At 39.0% G+C, this 13,851-nt stretch overlaps 1 protein-coding gene across 2 annotated transcripts in view; it reads right to left on the bottom strand.

The window, feature by feature from the left end:
• pigg (phosphatidylinositol glycan anchor biosynthesis class G) overlaps positions 1-13,851 on the bottom strand; it is a 139,935-nt gene that overhangs the window by 40,370 nt on the left and 85,714 nt on the right. Inside the window, exons 9-10 of one of the 2 annotated variants that reach the window (XM_058397277.1) lie at positions 9,874-10,289; positions 6,342-6,423 (exon numbers count right to left, since the gene is read on the bottom strand). In XM_058397277.1, coding sequence (XP_058253260.1) covers positions 6,357-6,423; positions 9,874-10,289 — 483 coding nt within the window. In that variant the 3' untranslated portion in view covers positions 6,342-6,356. Of the gene's footprint in view, positions 1-6,341; positions 6,424-9,873; positions 10,290-13,851 lie in introns of those variants that run through there. The other variant, XM_058397276.1, reaches the window with a different exon arrangement.

Below are 13,851 nucleotides of genomic sequence, written 5' to 3'. Positions count from 1 at the left end.
TGAAACCTGATACATGACGGCAGAAGGACCACCCAAGAGGCTGTGTGATTGACAGGTAAAGCAACCAATCACAATTTGTTTCGTTAAGCATTATGCTTAGTCAATGTCTGACTAAAACAGACTGGTGTGCAACTATAGATCATTCATTTAAGAAAGCTGTGCAAGTTAATGACCTTTACATCATTTGGAAAATCCAGTGTTTGAAGCTTATGAGGATCAGCTAATGTCATAGTTGTAAACATGACAGCTTGCTTCTTCCATGAGGGAAATAGACAGCTTTGATTTCAGGCATAACATAAAAATACACAACACACGTCTCCTAGAAATCCTGTAAAATCAGATGACAACTTCAAAACACCTGAGGTGTTTCCGGTTTTGTGTGCCATGTGTTGTGTGCATCAGATGTTCAGCCAACACTTCATGGGAGCAATGTCTGTGGCTGAGACTTGGTATTACATGGCTCTGTTCAGTAAATGATCCTATTATTTGCTTTTATTTGCCTATTATTATTATCCTCCATACAAAGCAAGACATACCATTTCCACTCTTGCTACATCTGCTAAGTGTGACTAGAGCAAATCATCCAGAACTGACCACAGACTTGTCATAATTAGCCAAAATTTCTTTTCTTTCCTTTTTCTTTTCAAAAACCTTAAGCAATAATTGTAGCGACTGTCTGCTAAAGTTTTGTTTTCTTGTGAAAACTTTTATTTTTCTTCCCGATTAAGAAGAGAATATCTAGAAATTTTTCAGATGTATCAACAGTAATGTTTTATTATAACTATTTAACCTGACTCTTAATTTTGAGCCTAATGTCTAGCTTTTTACCCCTGCGATGCTGTTGTCTCTATCTAATGCAATCCATAATGCACATAAAATGTCACAACTTGTCTTTAAATTTAACATTTACATTGCATTTATAGCATTAGGCAGAAGCCCTTATCCAGAGCAACTTACTGAAGTGCTTCTGAAGTCTCTGTCAATAAATACAATGATACTGGTTCACTAGGACACCGACTAAGAATACCATCATTCTAAACACTCTATTGGGATGTAATACAAGCACATAGAAAAGCAGACAGACATTAAAAAAAAAACAAGTGCTAGTTTAAATATTTCAGGAAGAGGTAGGTCTTGAGAGAGGAGTCTTGATGCGAACCTTCCTTGTACCCTGAGAGATGGTGGGATCAGTCGAGCAGCGCTAGAAGAATGGAGGGTGTGTGAGTCAGTGTGGTGTGCGATAACGCTTTGAGGTAAGTGGATGCTGGGCTTTTTCTAGCTTTTAGGCAAGCATCAGTGTTTTAAATCTGATCCGGACAGCTACCGGAAGCCATATCTTTATATTTTTAGCTAATATTAAAATATTTTAATGCATGGCCCTGTTTGGGACGTGTGCTGCCAAACTTGCTATATGCTATGTCATGCTCAGAAGCTCCATCTGTAAGTGCACCATAAGGCAGAGCCAGGTGTCTGGTGTGTGTAGTATGTTCCTACTGCTTCCTATTGCTTAACTCCACCCACTTTCTCATGTGGTGCACATCCCCGAGGCTGGATTTGTGGCAAGGCTGTGCCGTGCAGTTTGGTGGAAAAGCACTGCTGGACTCCCAGGCACAGATGGCTACGGCACTGTTGGGATCCAAACTCTAAACATGATCTACACACAACAGTGACGACCACTTCAAGCCAAGTGGGAGTCTAGTGGAAAAAGTTATGTAGTTTAAAATTCCACTCACGTTTGTTAACATAATTTCCCTTGCAATTTAGAGAGTCTAGAAAGATATGCAATGTTTACAGTTCCCGGGTTTTGTGATATCTAGTTTAGTTTTGCCTGCAAATATTTACTCAGCTGGAATGGGCTCTGGTATTTTTGATTTTTTACTTTTTTATTTATTTTCTTAAACTATTACCACACAATGGGATGGCCTTCATCTAATCATCCTTTTTAAACATTGTGACTGCCACAAAAATTACCCAAGTAAGACTTAAATATTTAAAAAATGGCAAATGATTCATCAATGAGAAAAAGAATTAAATGACTTTTCTGATGATTATCTGGAATATTTTCCCTTTTCTGCCATCACATTTCATTATCTTCCTGCTTTATGCATCATTATGTATGAAAATCGTGTTCCCAACCTCCAGATAAAGTGCCAATAGGCTGCCTTTCTTAAAGCTTCTGACTGACAGGAAAGCTTGAATATGACTAATAAAGAAAGCGGTAACCTTTCTGTAGAACTTTCCCGGTCAGTTCATGAAATATTAACAGTTTCAAACTCCAAGCGATAATCGATGGGAGCAAATATGAACCTGAGAGCAGGAAGGACAAAGGAAACAGGGTTCAAACTGTTACGAGCGTTCAGTATCAGTTCAGTGGCCGTAGTTAACCGTATCACGCGTGGGCTCATGTTAATCAAGGCTCTCTGAGTAGGAAATCGGTTGAAATGGCTTTAAAATTCTGACAGAAATGTAATTTTGGCTCCACTCTTACAAATATAAGTAAAAGAATTAATCGAGATCCCTCATACATAATAGCGGCTATAATTAAAAAATTTCAGAGAGCCATGAACGTGTCTGACACTGTAACTGCACTTTCCTTTCAGCTGTGTAGAATAACTTCAAACAGCCAGAGTGGAAAAAAATGGTTTAAGCATCGTATAGTATAGAACTTCTATATTTTTCGGATTTCTGCTTTGTCAAAGAGAATCTCTGAGCACCTGGGAAGAAGCGGTGATGTACTGTAGCAGCACTGATTTGAGACCAAAAGCAGACAATCAGAATAGATAGAAGATTGTTAGCACTCACAGCACCCTGTATCATTCACACATTTATTTCCCTAGCACTCGGCAGCAAGTGATAAACAATATGCCTTTGTGCAGATGGCTGGCTTGCCTGGACTCATCGGAGTAATTGATCGAACCTAAAATGATGAAGGCATGAGAAAACAAATGAGGCTTGTGTGAATCAGAAGACGCTACATAGAACAAGTACAACGAACAGGAGAAAACGGCATGCTTTATTCATTTATCGGCGAGCCTACACCTCTCCTCACACTTGAAATAGTTTCACACTGCTCATACTTAATCTGGGGTTAAAAATGTATTCTGGATATTCATAATCTGATGTTTTTCACTGTATATTCCTAAACCTCGGGTTAGAACATTCTTATTTGGATGACTGAATAAATATAGGATGTTTTTTTAATCTAATTCCTTTTAAGCATGAAGTCTCAGTTATTTCTGACTTTACTATCCTGAACCAACTTTTCTGAACATGTCTCCTCTGAGCATATTAATGGGTAATTAAGCAAAACCAAAAAAGAATAAACATTATCACTAGCAGCTACAGTTAACCTGCTTTTTTCTGCTGTAATGGGCATAACATGTACATGACATGTGATATGGATATCTGGCCACACCCCTTTCTCTTCCCCAGGTGATACTATCATCACTCAGCAATAATTCGGGGCATGATAGGACGACGGCATATTTGCAAACTTTAGTAAGTCAGAAATGCTGACCCTGACTGCTCCTCAACCTCAGTTGCATCACTGGAGTACATATGAGTAATATATGCATTATTAGACTATTTATTATTTACTACCATAAATATATACACAAATGTATATATTGCATTTTAAGTTGTTTTAAAGCACTAAAGAAACGTAGACTAAGCAGCCTGTTTGGGGTCAACATGCTCTTGTCTCTTGTCATGCTAATAACTGCCTACAGAACATGCAGAAGACTGGAAGAAGGATGAAGACCCTGACAATCCCCTTGAACTGCTTGAATAAACAACATACTCTATTGTATTGTATATGCAGTAACTGTGATTCAACCAGATATTTCTAGTTATTTCTGTAGTGCCTATCTTACATAGGGTCACGGGGAGCCCACTAGAGTTTATCCCTGGAGACTCAGGGTACAAAGTAGGGGACAATCCAATCACAGGGCACCATCACACACATACACACACACTCACATGCACCTTCACACACTAAGGACAAGATGCCAATCAGGACTGGGGGAGGAAACTACAGTATGCAGAGCAAACTCTAGAAAAATGTGAAAACTCCACACACACAGGTCAGAGGTGGGGATCGACTCACCAAACCTGGAGGAGTTAAGTAACTGTGTTTTACAAACATTAATACTGTCTCTCTGAACTTCAAAGTGTGTTAGCCTGCATTGTTGATACTTTCCAAAATCTACTGTTGTAGTGCAGCGTATTCTTTTAAGTGTGCTAAATATGGAATCTACAGATTCACAGGTTTTTGTGAAGGACCGACTTTATTTTGATTTTGATAACCCAAATATGGATATGCCGGTTTAGAAATGCCAGCACTGTCAGCATGGTGTGTGAATTCTGACCCTGACTGTTCCCTCAACTTCAACTAGGTCACTCAAAAACATCGCTGGTCTCAACTAAAGATATCCTTCATCTCTGTTGCTTAAGTACAGAAGCATATTCAAGTAAAATTTAAATAAAAAGGTCTAGCTATGTCAAATTCCTAGCTTACAATGATCCCAATTAGCAACTAGCATGACTGACTGGCAACAACACTCACATTTCAGTGGTTAGTTCGCTCTAAATAGCTATACATAACACACGGCAAAAAAAAAAAAAGAAGAAGGAAAAAAAGTAATGTTTAAGTGGTTATGCACTGGTGCTTCACTTTACCACTTTTAATTAGCACCATGGATTCTGCACTGATATCTGAGATATCCGTTTTGAACCTGAAGTGGAGAAGAAGCTTCTCTGTGCAATCAATTTAAGCATTCTGGTTTCGTCATAGAAGTATTTAGCAAACCATATCGTCTAATTAGATCAGAGAATGTAAATAAATTAAGACATTAAAAAAAGAAAAAAAAAACTTATGGAAGTTTGTAAAAAAAAAAAAAGTCCTTGCTTGACAGGCTAAATAAATGCAATGTGTGCAGTTGGATAAGCCACAAAAGAGGATCTGCTACAGAAGCCACAAAGGTTTATGTTTAAAAGTTGGCTTTGATGAACTGTGGCTAGTTTTTCATTCTGCTACACTAGTTTGAGCCGCTGAAATACTTTGCTTGCTTTGCATATCTGGACTGTAGTCCAGCAATTGATGGCTCATAATATATAGAGTTATGTTTTAAATGCTTTCTCTCTCTTTCTCTCTCTCTCTCTCTCTTCTAGTTTGCACCAGTGTGAATTGAGTAGTCTTATTCCAAAATCTGAAAAGCACTGGTTTATTTGCTTTTGTCAGGTGCATGACAATACAGCAGTGTCTTCTGACTGACAGAAGCAGCTTTGTCTCTAATGATCTAGATGATACAGACAAATTATACACACTTTAATGTAGAGCTGAAACAGTTAACAAGACACACACACACATGCAAGAACATGTATGCTTGTATATATAAGCACACATGCACATGCACACACAAACACACACACACACACAGACACACCAGCAAGAACCCAAATATACATGTATGCTTGCATATCCATGAACACACACACACACTCACACTCATGCTCACAGACTCACACACCTGCAAGAACACACATGTACATGTATGTTTAAATACCCCTGCACACACACGCTTACACACACATTCTTCCGTTCCTCCATTCTAAAGAGCATTAATATCCTTTCATAGCGTGAATCATGAGGTAGGCTCCGGGGTCTTAGTAACCTGGCCACTGCTCTGATTCATTCTTTCCGTAATGAGAGGAAGCAGTCAGACACTTTGACCCCCCGCTACCCATCGCTGAGACTAGCGTCTGCCCATCATCTTGCCGTAACAAGTCTGGATTTATAATGAGCGCAATCATGGTTATTTATCACTAAGTGCAGTGAGAGTACAGGCTCAGCCCTGGCTTTTTAGACACGCTAAGGTAGTGCACTCGAAAACTACGTGTATTGAACGGCACTATTTTCAGGCTTCCGCTAGACGTCAAATTGCTCAAACCCAATGGCATAAGTGTGGCTTAGTGTTTGCAGAAGAAAAGCAGATGTTTCTTGTGTGTGTGTGTTCAAATCAATGAGCACTCACACTTCATATTTGCAAATCCTGTGTCCTGTGCCTTCAGTGTGCTGCTGGTCCTGACGTGACTACCCCTTCCCTACCCATACCAGTATACACACACACACACACGGACAGAATCTATTATGAATGAGTCCTTATACATATATAATACACATATACACATACATGTTTATATAATATAAATATAAATGCTTTCATAGGCCTCAATAAATATCAATCAGCCATAAAAAGTGCAAAGTGTGTTTGCGCCTTTGAAATGAAAATGGATGGGAGGAAAAACATATCCACACCGTATCCAGATGAACATGGACACCAAGTTTCTCGCAAGTATCACCCAGAACTATCTCTCATCCACATGCTTTTGGCCTCTTGCACATTATGGCCTCCTGACGCTGTGCTGGAAAAGCAGGAAGACTGTGTTGTAAGAAAACCTGATGTACACTGCTAAAAACAAACGAAACTTAAATCACACAGTGAATCTCGAGCCAAATCTAACAGGAAGGATAAGGAGAGACTAATCATCTGTAGTCACTATCTGTAATACCATTCCCTTTTTGGGGGGGGTGTCTTGCTGTTGCCTCTGCAGTGCACCTGTTGTTTCTTTCATTTGATCCAAAGCAGCTGAAACTGATTCACAATCACTTATGCTTCCAGACTGGACAGATTGATATCCCTCAAGCTTAATTGACTCGATGTTCTACTATGATGATTAAGCTTTCCCTTAATTTTTTTTTTTGAGCAATGTATCTGGAAAAGAGCCAATAATGACACACACCACATATGGGAGTATACAACACACTGCAGATTTAGAAAGACCAAATTGCTCACTTATTAGTCACTTATTGCAGTGATGCAAAGCACTAAAGGAGATGCCAAATGGAAATCACTGGCAGATTAATCTGAAACAGAGCAGGCTCACATAAATACTGAGAGTTTGAAAGCTGGTCATCTGAAACCGAGACTACTTGAAGGAAGTGGTGTGAGTTCGGTTGGACTGGAACTGTGCTGTGAATGTGAACACAACTCGTACTAGGGTCAACACCAGTTTCTTTATAGGTGTTTGTGATTGGGTTTGCTAGAATCAAGTGAGTCTGTAACCAGATCAATGCTGTAGCCAAGAAAATGCCAAATGCCAAGAACCATCACAATTTGGACAATACCATCTTATACTACTGTACACATGAGCCATAGCAGCATTTCTTTTGTCTCAAGTGAATGAAGTCTTCCTTGCCTTAACTTATGGATTTCTTTAATGATTGCATAAAGAAAAACGTATTATATAATTATCCATATTTAATATTTCTTCCATATGAAATGACTGCGCTTCAAAACATGTCATTAAATTTGTGTGTGAAGTCGATTATTAAAACTTCACAATATAAACCATGTATGAAATCACCCAAACTCATTAGTACATTAGTCTCTTTACCTACGAATTTCTTTACTCAGAAGAACGCAGAAGCTCTCATAAGTTTTAAACACTTTCTGAACTAGCAGGCTTTTCATGAATACCAAATGTCTTGCGTAAAAACACCTATGAATGATTTATGAATAAATTCTTTTGTTTCCAGCTTAATAAATGAGGTCTATCGTGAGGACCCTACATTCACAAACTTGTAATGAAGCTAAGTAATACTACGTTAGTAAGGAAACCTTTTGACACTTTTTGTTTGCGTGTGTTTTTATAATGACATTTTTTTTTCTAGCCAAATGTCTCTATAAGGTCAAAACTGTCATATATTCCTAATCTTGTTGGGACATTTGTTCCCCATCTAGATATAAAAGCACACACACACAAATTACGCACAGGCAAACATGATAGTTATATACCATTCACTAAAGGTATTTAAGCTTTAAGTTCATCTCACTCCACTTTCCTCATGTTAAATAATTACAACCACTATATTTGGTGCTACCATTTACAGTTCACTGGCTTTCCCTTAACAACATGCCTTTTCTTAACTATAAAAAATGTCTAATTGAACCCGGTTCCAGCTTTTCACAAGTTTGAAAATGCGAGAAAGCTTAAATATAAGATCCAATTTGGATAGAGTACGATTCTCTGGAGTTACAATTTCAGCTTTAAAGCTTTCTCTAAATGAGTGTCAGTCTCTCACACTGAGACTCCAGATTTATACTGGAGCTGAAGTTCTCCAGTCTGACTGATGCTCAGCAAGTTAAACATAGACTCTGAGAGTTTTTAATGAAATGTGGCTGCTGTTAGGAAAAGTGAGACTAGATACAACAAGACAGAGCTAACAGAGTGGGAGAGTAATATATTAATATAGAAACCTGCTCACTATCATCAAATATTTGTTTTCTCTAAGCCAAATGTTTCCTTTTATGATTGAAGAACCCAAACCATGCCATCCTTAATTAAACCACTGGCCCATACTATGCTGATAATCCTTATACTGAACCTATTAAGTGCAGAAACTTATTTTAATCCAAATCTTTCTTTCTTATATTTCTAAGCTATCGAGAATGTGGAACTCATTGTCAACTGCACTGACAGGGAAGCCCCCATCACTAGTAAATCCTTCTTGCTACTAATTTGTACACATTACAGGAAGCTATTTCAGAAAACAGTTTTGGAAATTTTCTATGACCTTGACCCTGCATTATTGCACTATATCTATCAGGGAAACAAACAGGAAGAAAGTTTGACGTTGCTGTGACTTTGACCATGTTGGATGGATGGATGGATGGATTAATGGTTAAATTAACAGATGCATGGATAGATGGATGGATGGATGAACTGCAATAATTGTAATTTAGCCAGAAATCTGGCCTTGATTTTCTGAGCATGAATATGTATGTAACATCTCTGTAAGTCAAACAGGAAGGAAGCAACTGAATATAAATTTCAGACATTCCACTCTGTTTGGAAATCTAATCTGTTCATCTGTTTATTATAATGAAAAGTCCATATAAATGGAAGCTGCATGGATGGCCATATGGACCAACCAATTGCAAAAACTTGAAGATAGCCAGAAAATAGTAGTTGGGAATCTGAACATGAGCTTATAAGTAACATCTTTGTATGACAAATAATGTCTGAATGAACTCCAACATCTAATCGGTTCATCTGCTGGATACAATACTAACTCCATAAAAATCCTACAAATATTTCACCAATCATTCTTGAGAATGTTGGACAGATGTATAAATAGACAACAATTACGCGGTATGGTCCTAGCAAACACATTCATTAGGCAAACTTATATTCACAAACTTACATTACTGCGTATGAAATCATATCGTTTTTTAATAAACATTCCATCTACAATCATGAAGCAGCTGCAAAACTGCCCTTGCATTTACGTGTTGTCTTTTCCTGCTACTTCCAATCAAGATTTCATCTATGCAAATTCCAAAACTTGCAACTTGTTTTTAACTTTTTAACTTCAAATTAATTTCAAACCTATAAAAACTTGGCCTGTTGCAGCCAATTACATGCATTTAAGCAAATTATTCATAAAGCTGAACGTGGCTCATTGGATCAGAAACAAGAACAAGCTACAGAGCTAAATGTGTGTTCAAGACCCCCTGGGAATCTCGTAATAACGAGATGGGAAGTCGTAATTACAATGTCAGGTGCATTAATAGTTTGGCATTTAAACGTAAATCTTCATAGTAGTTGCTTATCTGGACATGTGGAAGCAAAGATTTGTATTGTAAAGGCTCCTTTATCAATTTTAGTTGAATAACCCTGGATTAGAATAAAAGGAAAAATTAGCACAGGAAGAGATGCCTACACATCTGACACAGAGATGTCTACATGAACTAAATGACATAACACAATGTATAGTATTGTGTTGTGTTATGTTTAATGATTCTTTCTCACCTGTTGAGCCAGTGGCTCAGGTCAGGCAGATGTGCCCACTGCACCCCGGTCTGGTTTAGTGACCTGAGCATTCGACAGCATGCCAGAGTGAGGAGCGGTGTGGCCAAGGCTAACCACTTCTCTGAGTCTGCACTGACCCCCAGCTCAGCCACCGGAGAGAAAGATGCAGATTTTTCCTCCATGGTAGAAGGCAGGAGAAGACTTTCCTCCTCTTCTTCACCTGGGCGTCTCTTTTCCCTGAAATACTTCCTGCAGACATCCTGGAAGACGGCCAGGCAAAGTGTGTTGAGCAGGAAGTACCATGTCTGGTGTTCCTCTTCTACAAAGCTACTGGAGGCCAAGCTGAGAGTGTGGCCGAGTGTGCCGATCAGGAGCAGGACGTCCAGTTCAGACAGAGTCCATTCTGAGGAAGAGGTCTGAGAGAGAGAGAGAGAGAGAGAGAGAGAGAGAGAGATGTAAAAAGTATCACCTATTACATGCACGCTCACACCCGCTGACTGTGTGCCTGCGATAGCTTCTCTCACACTTGAGTTCTCAGCCGTGTTAGGACGTGCTGAGAACTAATTAAAGGACTTTAAATTAAATCATAGGAATAAAAGTGTTAAGAGCCTGAAATGCAGGCACGTGTAAAATGTACTTTGTGCCAAATGAGCGACACTGAAATCGGCAGCAAGATTCCTGCAGTGCAGAATGCCGTGGTGAAAGGAGGAGAATTAACCAAATTCCTGTTCGATTCAACTGAACCGGAAACAAATTCCTGCCTGGAACACTGTGGAAAAAACGCAATTCAAGACAACCAAAGGAGCTACTTGGCCTGTTGTAGCCAATCATAGGCATTTATATAAATTATGCACTTAGCTGAAGGTGGCTTATTGGATCAGGAACTAGCTACAGGGCTAAATGTGTGTTCCCAAGCTCGTATTTACGAGTTGGGAAGTCGTAATTACGATGTTAGGGGCATTTAAGTCATTTAGGACGGAGCGAGATTTTTTTAACTTCTAGAAAATGACCTCATAACAGAAATCAGCTTTTGAGACGAGGAAACATTACATTTCATCAACTTTACCATCAGCTACAAATGCTGCATCTATTAATTCCACTGTGTTTTCTTACTCACACGCCTCAACTGGAAAACTTCAAAGAGAATCCCACTCATATTTACAACTTTGTGTTGGCATCCGTGTGCATTCGAGTCGTAAATACGATCTTGACTTGATGACTTGAACACACCATAACAGCATTACATCAGAAAGAGTGGAGTTTTCACAAAATGTTTATAGGTTTTTCCTGTTATTTGCTGTTTTTCTCTTTAAAAAAAGTGGTCAGGGACAAAATTAAAATGGACAGAGAAGCATGTGTTTGTCTCTACTATAAAACACAGCTTCACTTCCACTTTATTTTATAGCTTTGAACTAATCACTAATAGCTAAGCTTTCAAAAATATCTCCCACTCAGTCATGGTAGTTGCTTATCTGGACATGTTGAAGCAACGAATTTTATGTAACTGCTCTGCTATAAATTTTAGTTAAATTTCACACAACTAGAATGAAAGAAATAAGAGTCCAGGAGATAATGCAATACATTACAATACTGAAAGCATCTTGAGAGTCACCGATTTATACAAACTAACCACACACACACACACAGGTGCTGCCCTCACTGTGTTATTAAGCAGCTCCAGGGAGCAATGTTTACAGAGTTAAGCAATAAAAGATGGACAAACATACATACACAACCACTGCCTTCTGCATGCCAGACCGACAACATTAACATTTCCCCAAGAGATCACTTGCACCAATACACGCTACAGCTGTGGACATTAAATACCACAGGAGAAGGTTTCCTTTAACCGAACCCTTGGCTACCAACATACTAACCAGTTAACCATGTCTAAATACTAGAATGCAACAGATTAGGATTCTCTACATTGACTGTACAGATACAGTAATGTACATCTTCAGGAATCTTCTTCATGGTTCTGAGTTATGCACAGGAAACACAGTCAGAGTCCACCTTGCCCTTGTGTACTAATGAAATCTTAATTAGTTACTTCATGTCTGAGCATCCTGACTGAGTGATACAAAACACATGTCGCCATGACACCAGTTACCATGGGGACACTGTACTCCTCTGGGCTGTGACAGGGCGTCACTGCAATGACCAACGAGCCACCATCCATCACTGAGAGCAACGCCGAGAAGAACTTAGCCAAGGGGAAAATGAATTGTGTAACCAACACACTAACACTGACGTCTGTGTAAGCACAATCATGGAGAGGGGGAGAAAAAATATTACCACCCTCTCCCTCTTGCTTTCTCTCTCTCTCTCTCACTATCTCCCTCTCCTCCTTTTCAAGCCATGCTTGATTCCCCTCTACTGGAATATTTGTATCCCTGAAGCTCGAACTGACTGGAAAGCATCCTTCTGGAGATTATTGCCAGAGTTTGTTCCTCTACTCTTTGTTTTGGCCTCTGTTGGTTGTGGTTTTTGATCTCTGTATAAGAAGAAATCATAGTGCGGCTAAAATAAGAATGAAAGAAAAGAAAAAGCACCAGGCTTTACTATTTATATGCTAATTCAATGCATCCTATGAGCAGATAATTCCCTCTGATGACTGTCTCGTTTTGATATTTTGAGCACTTCCCATCACCAGCAACTTATCAAAACCTGCATCTCGAAATAACTGGAGGTTTCCCTACAAGAGAAAAAACTCAAACGGATAAATATAACTGCTTTTGCAGAGACTAAAGAAGACCTCACTCTGTAGACTCTCCCTCTCCCGATTACTTCTTCTCTTCATCCTGTGATATCCTTTTTAGGTGTCGTTAACAGCGCCAGAATGAATTATCCATATATACATTTACTGTCCACTTTATTAGGAACACCCATGCAGTTACAGTACCTAATCAACTAATCATGTTAGTGGCAGCAACACAAACATGCAGATACAAGTCAAGAGCTTCAGTTAATCAAACATCAGAATAAAGGGAAAAAAAAAAGAGATCTGTGTGACTTTAACTGTGGCATGGTTGCTGGTACCAGATGGGCTGGTTTGAGTATTTTCTAACCTGCTGATCTACTGGAGTTTTCACACACAACATTCTCTAGAGATTACACAGAATAGTGTCAAAAACAAACAGTGAGCAACAGTTCTGGTTGTGGAAACACCTTGTTGATAAGAAAGGTCAGAGGAAAATGGCCAGATTGGTTCAAGCTGCCAGGATGGATATATGATCACTGTATAATGGATGTATAACATCAAACCTTGAGGTGGATGGGTTACAACATTAGGTTCCATTTGTCAGCCAAGAACCAGGATCTGAGCAGATTAAAATAATATTATTCTTAATAATAATATGAATGTTATCTATATTATTCTAATATTAGAACAATATCCAGGTCTGAGAGGCCAAGTGAAACTTGATGTGGTCTTCAGCTGTTGTAGCTCATCCACCTCAAGGGTTGATGTGATGTGTGTTCTGAGATGCTTTTTTGCTCACTGCTTATTTAAGTTACTATAGACTTACTGTCAGCTCAGAGCAGTCTGTTTCTTCTCCTCTGATCTCGCAGACCAGGATACTCAAACACTCAAATCAGTGGTAAAAATCTGGTAACAACCAGCCAATTTTTCCCATTCTGATGTCTGATGTGAACATTAACTGAAGCTCTTGACCTGTATCTGCATGATTTTATGATTTGTGCTGCTGCCACATGATTGGCTGATTAGATGCTTGTGTGTAGCATTATTGCCTCACAGCCCCTGGATCCAGGATTTCAGTCACAGGTTTTCTATATGTTTGCCTCTGGGTTCTGTGGTTTCTTTCCACTGTTCAAAAACATGCAGCTGGGTTGAATGGCTATGCTTAATGTGTGTGAATGTGTGTGTGAACGAGTATGTGAATGAGTGTGTGAACAAGTGTGTGAACAGTAATCCACAATGGACTGGTGGATTCTATCTGTTGCCTGAACAGCGAATAC

This window comes from Hemibagrus wyckioides, linkage group LG08 (assembly GCF_019097595.1).
Source record: "Hemibagrus wyckioides isolate EC202008001 linkage group LG08, SWU_Hwy_1.0, whole genome shotgun sequence".
NCBI classification, from domain to species: Eukaryota; Metazoa; Chordata; class Actinopteri; order Siluriformes; family Bagridae; genus Hemibagrus; species Hemibagrus wyckioides.
This window is presented reverse-complemented; position numbering and strand designations above follow the sequence as displayed.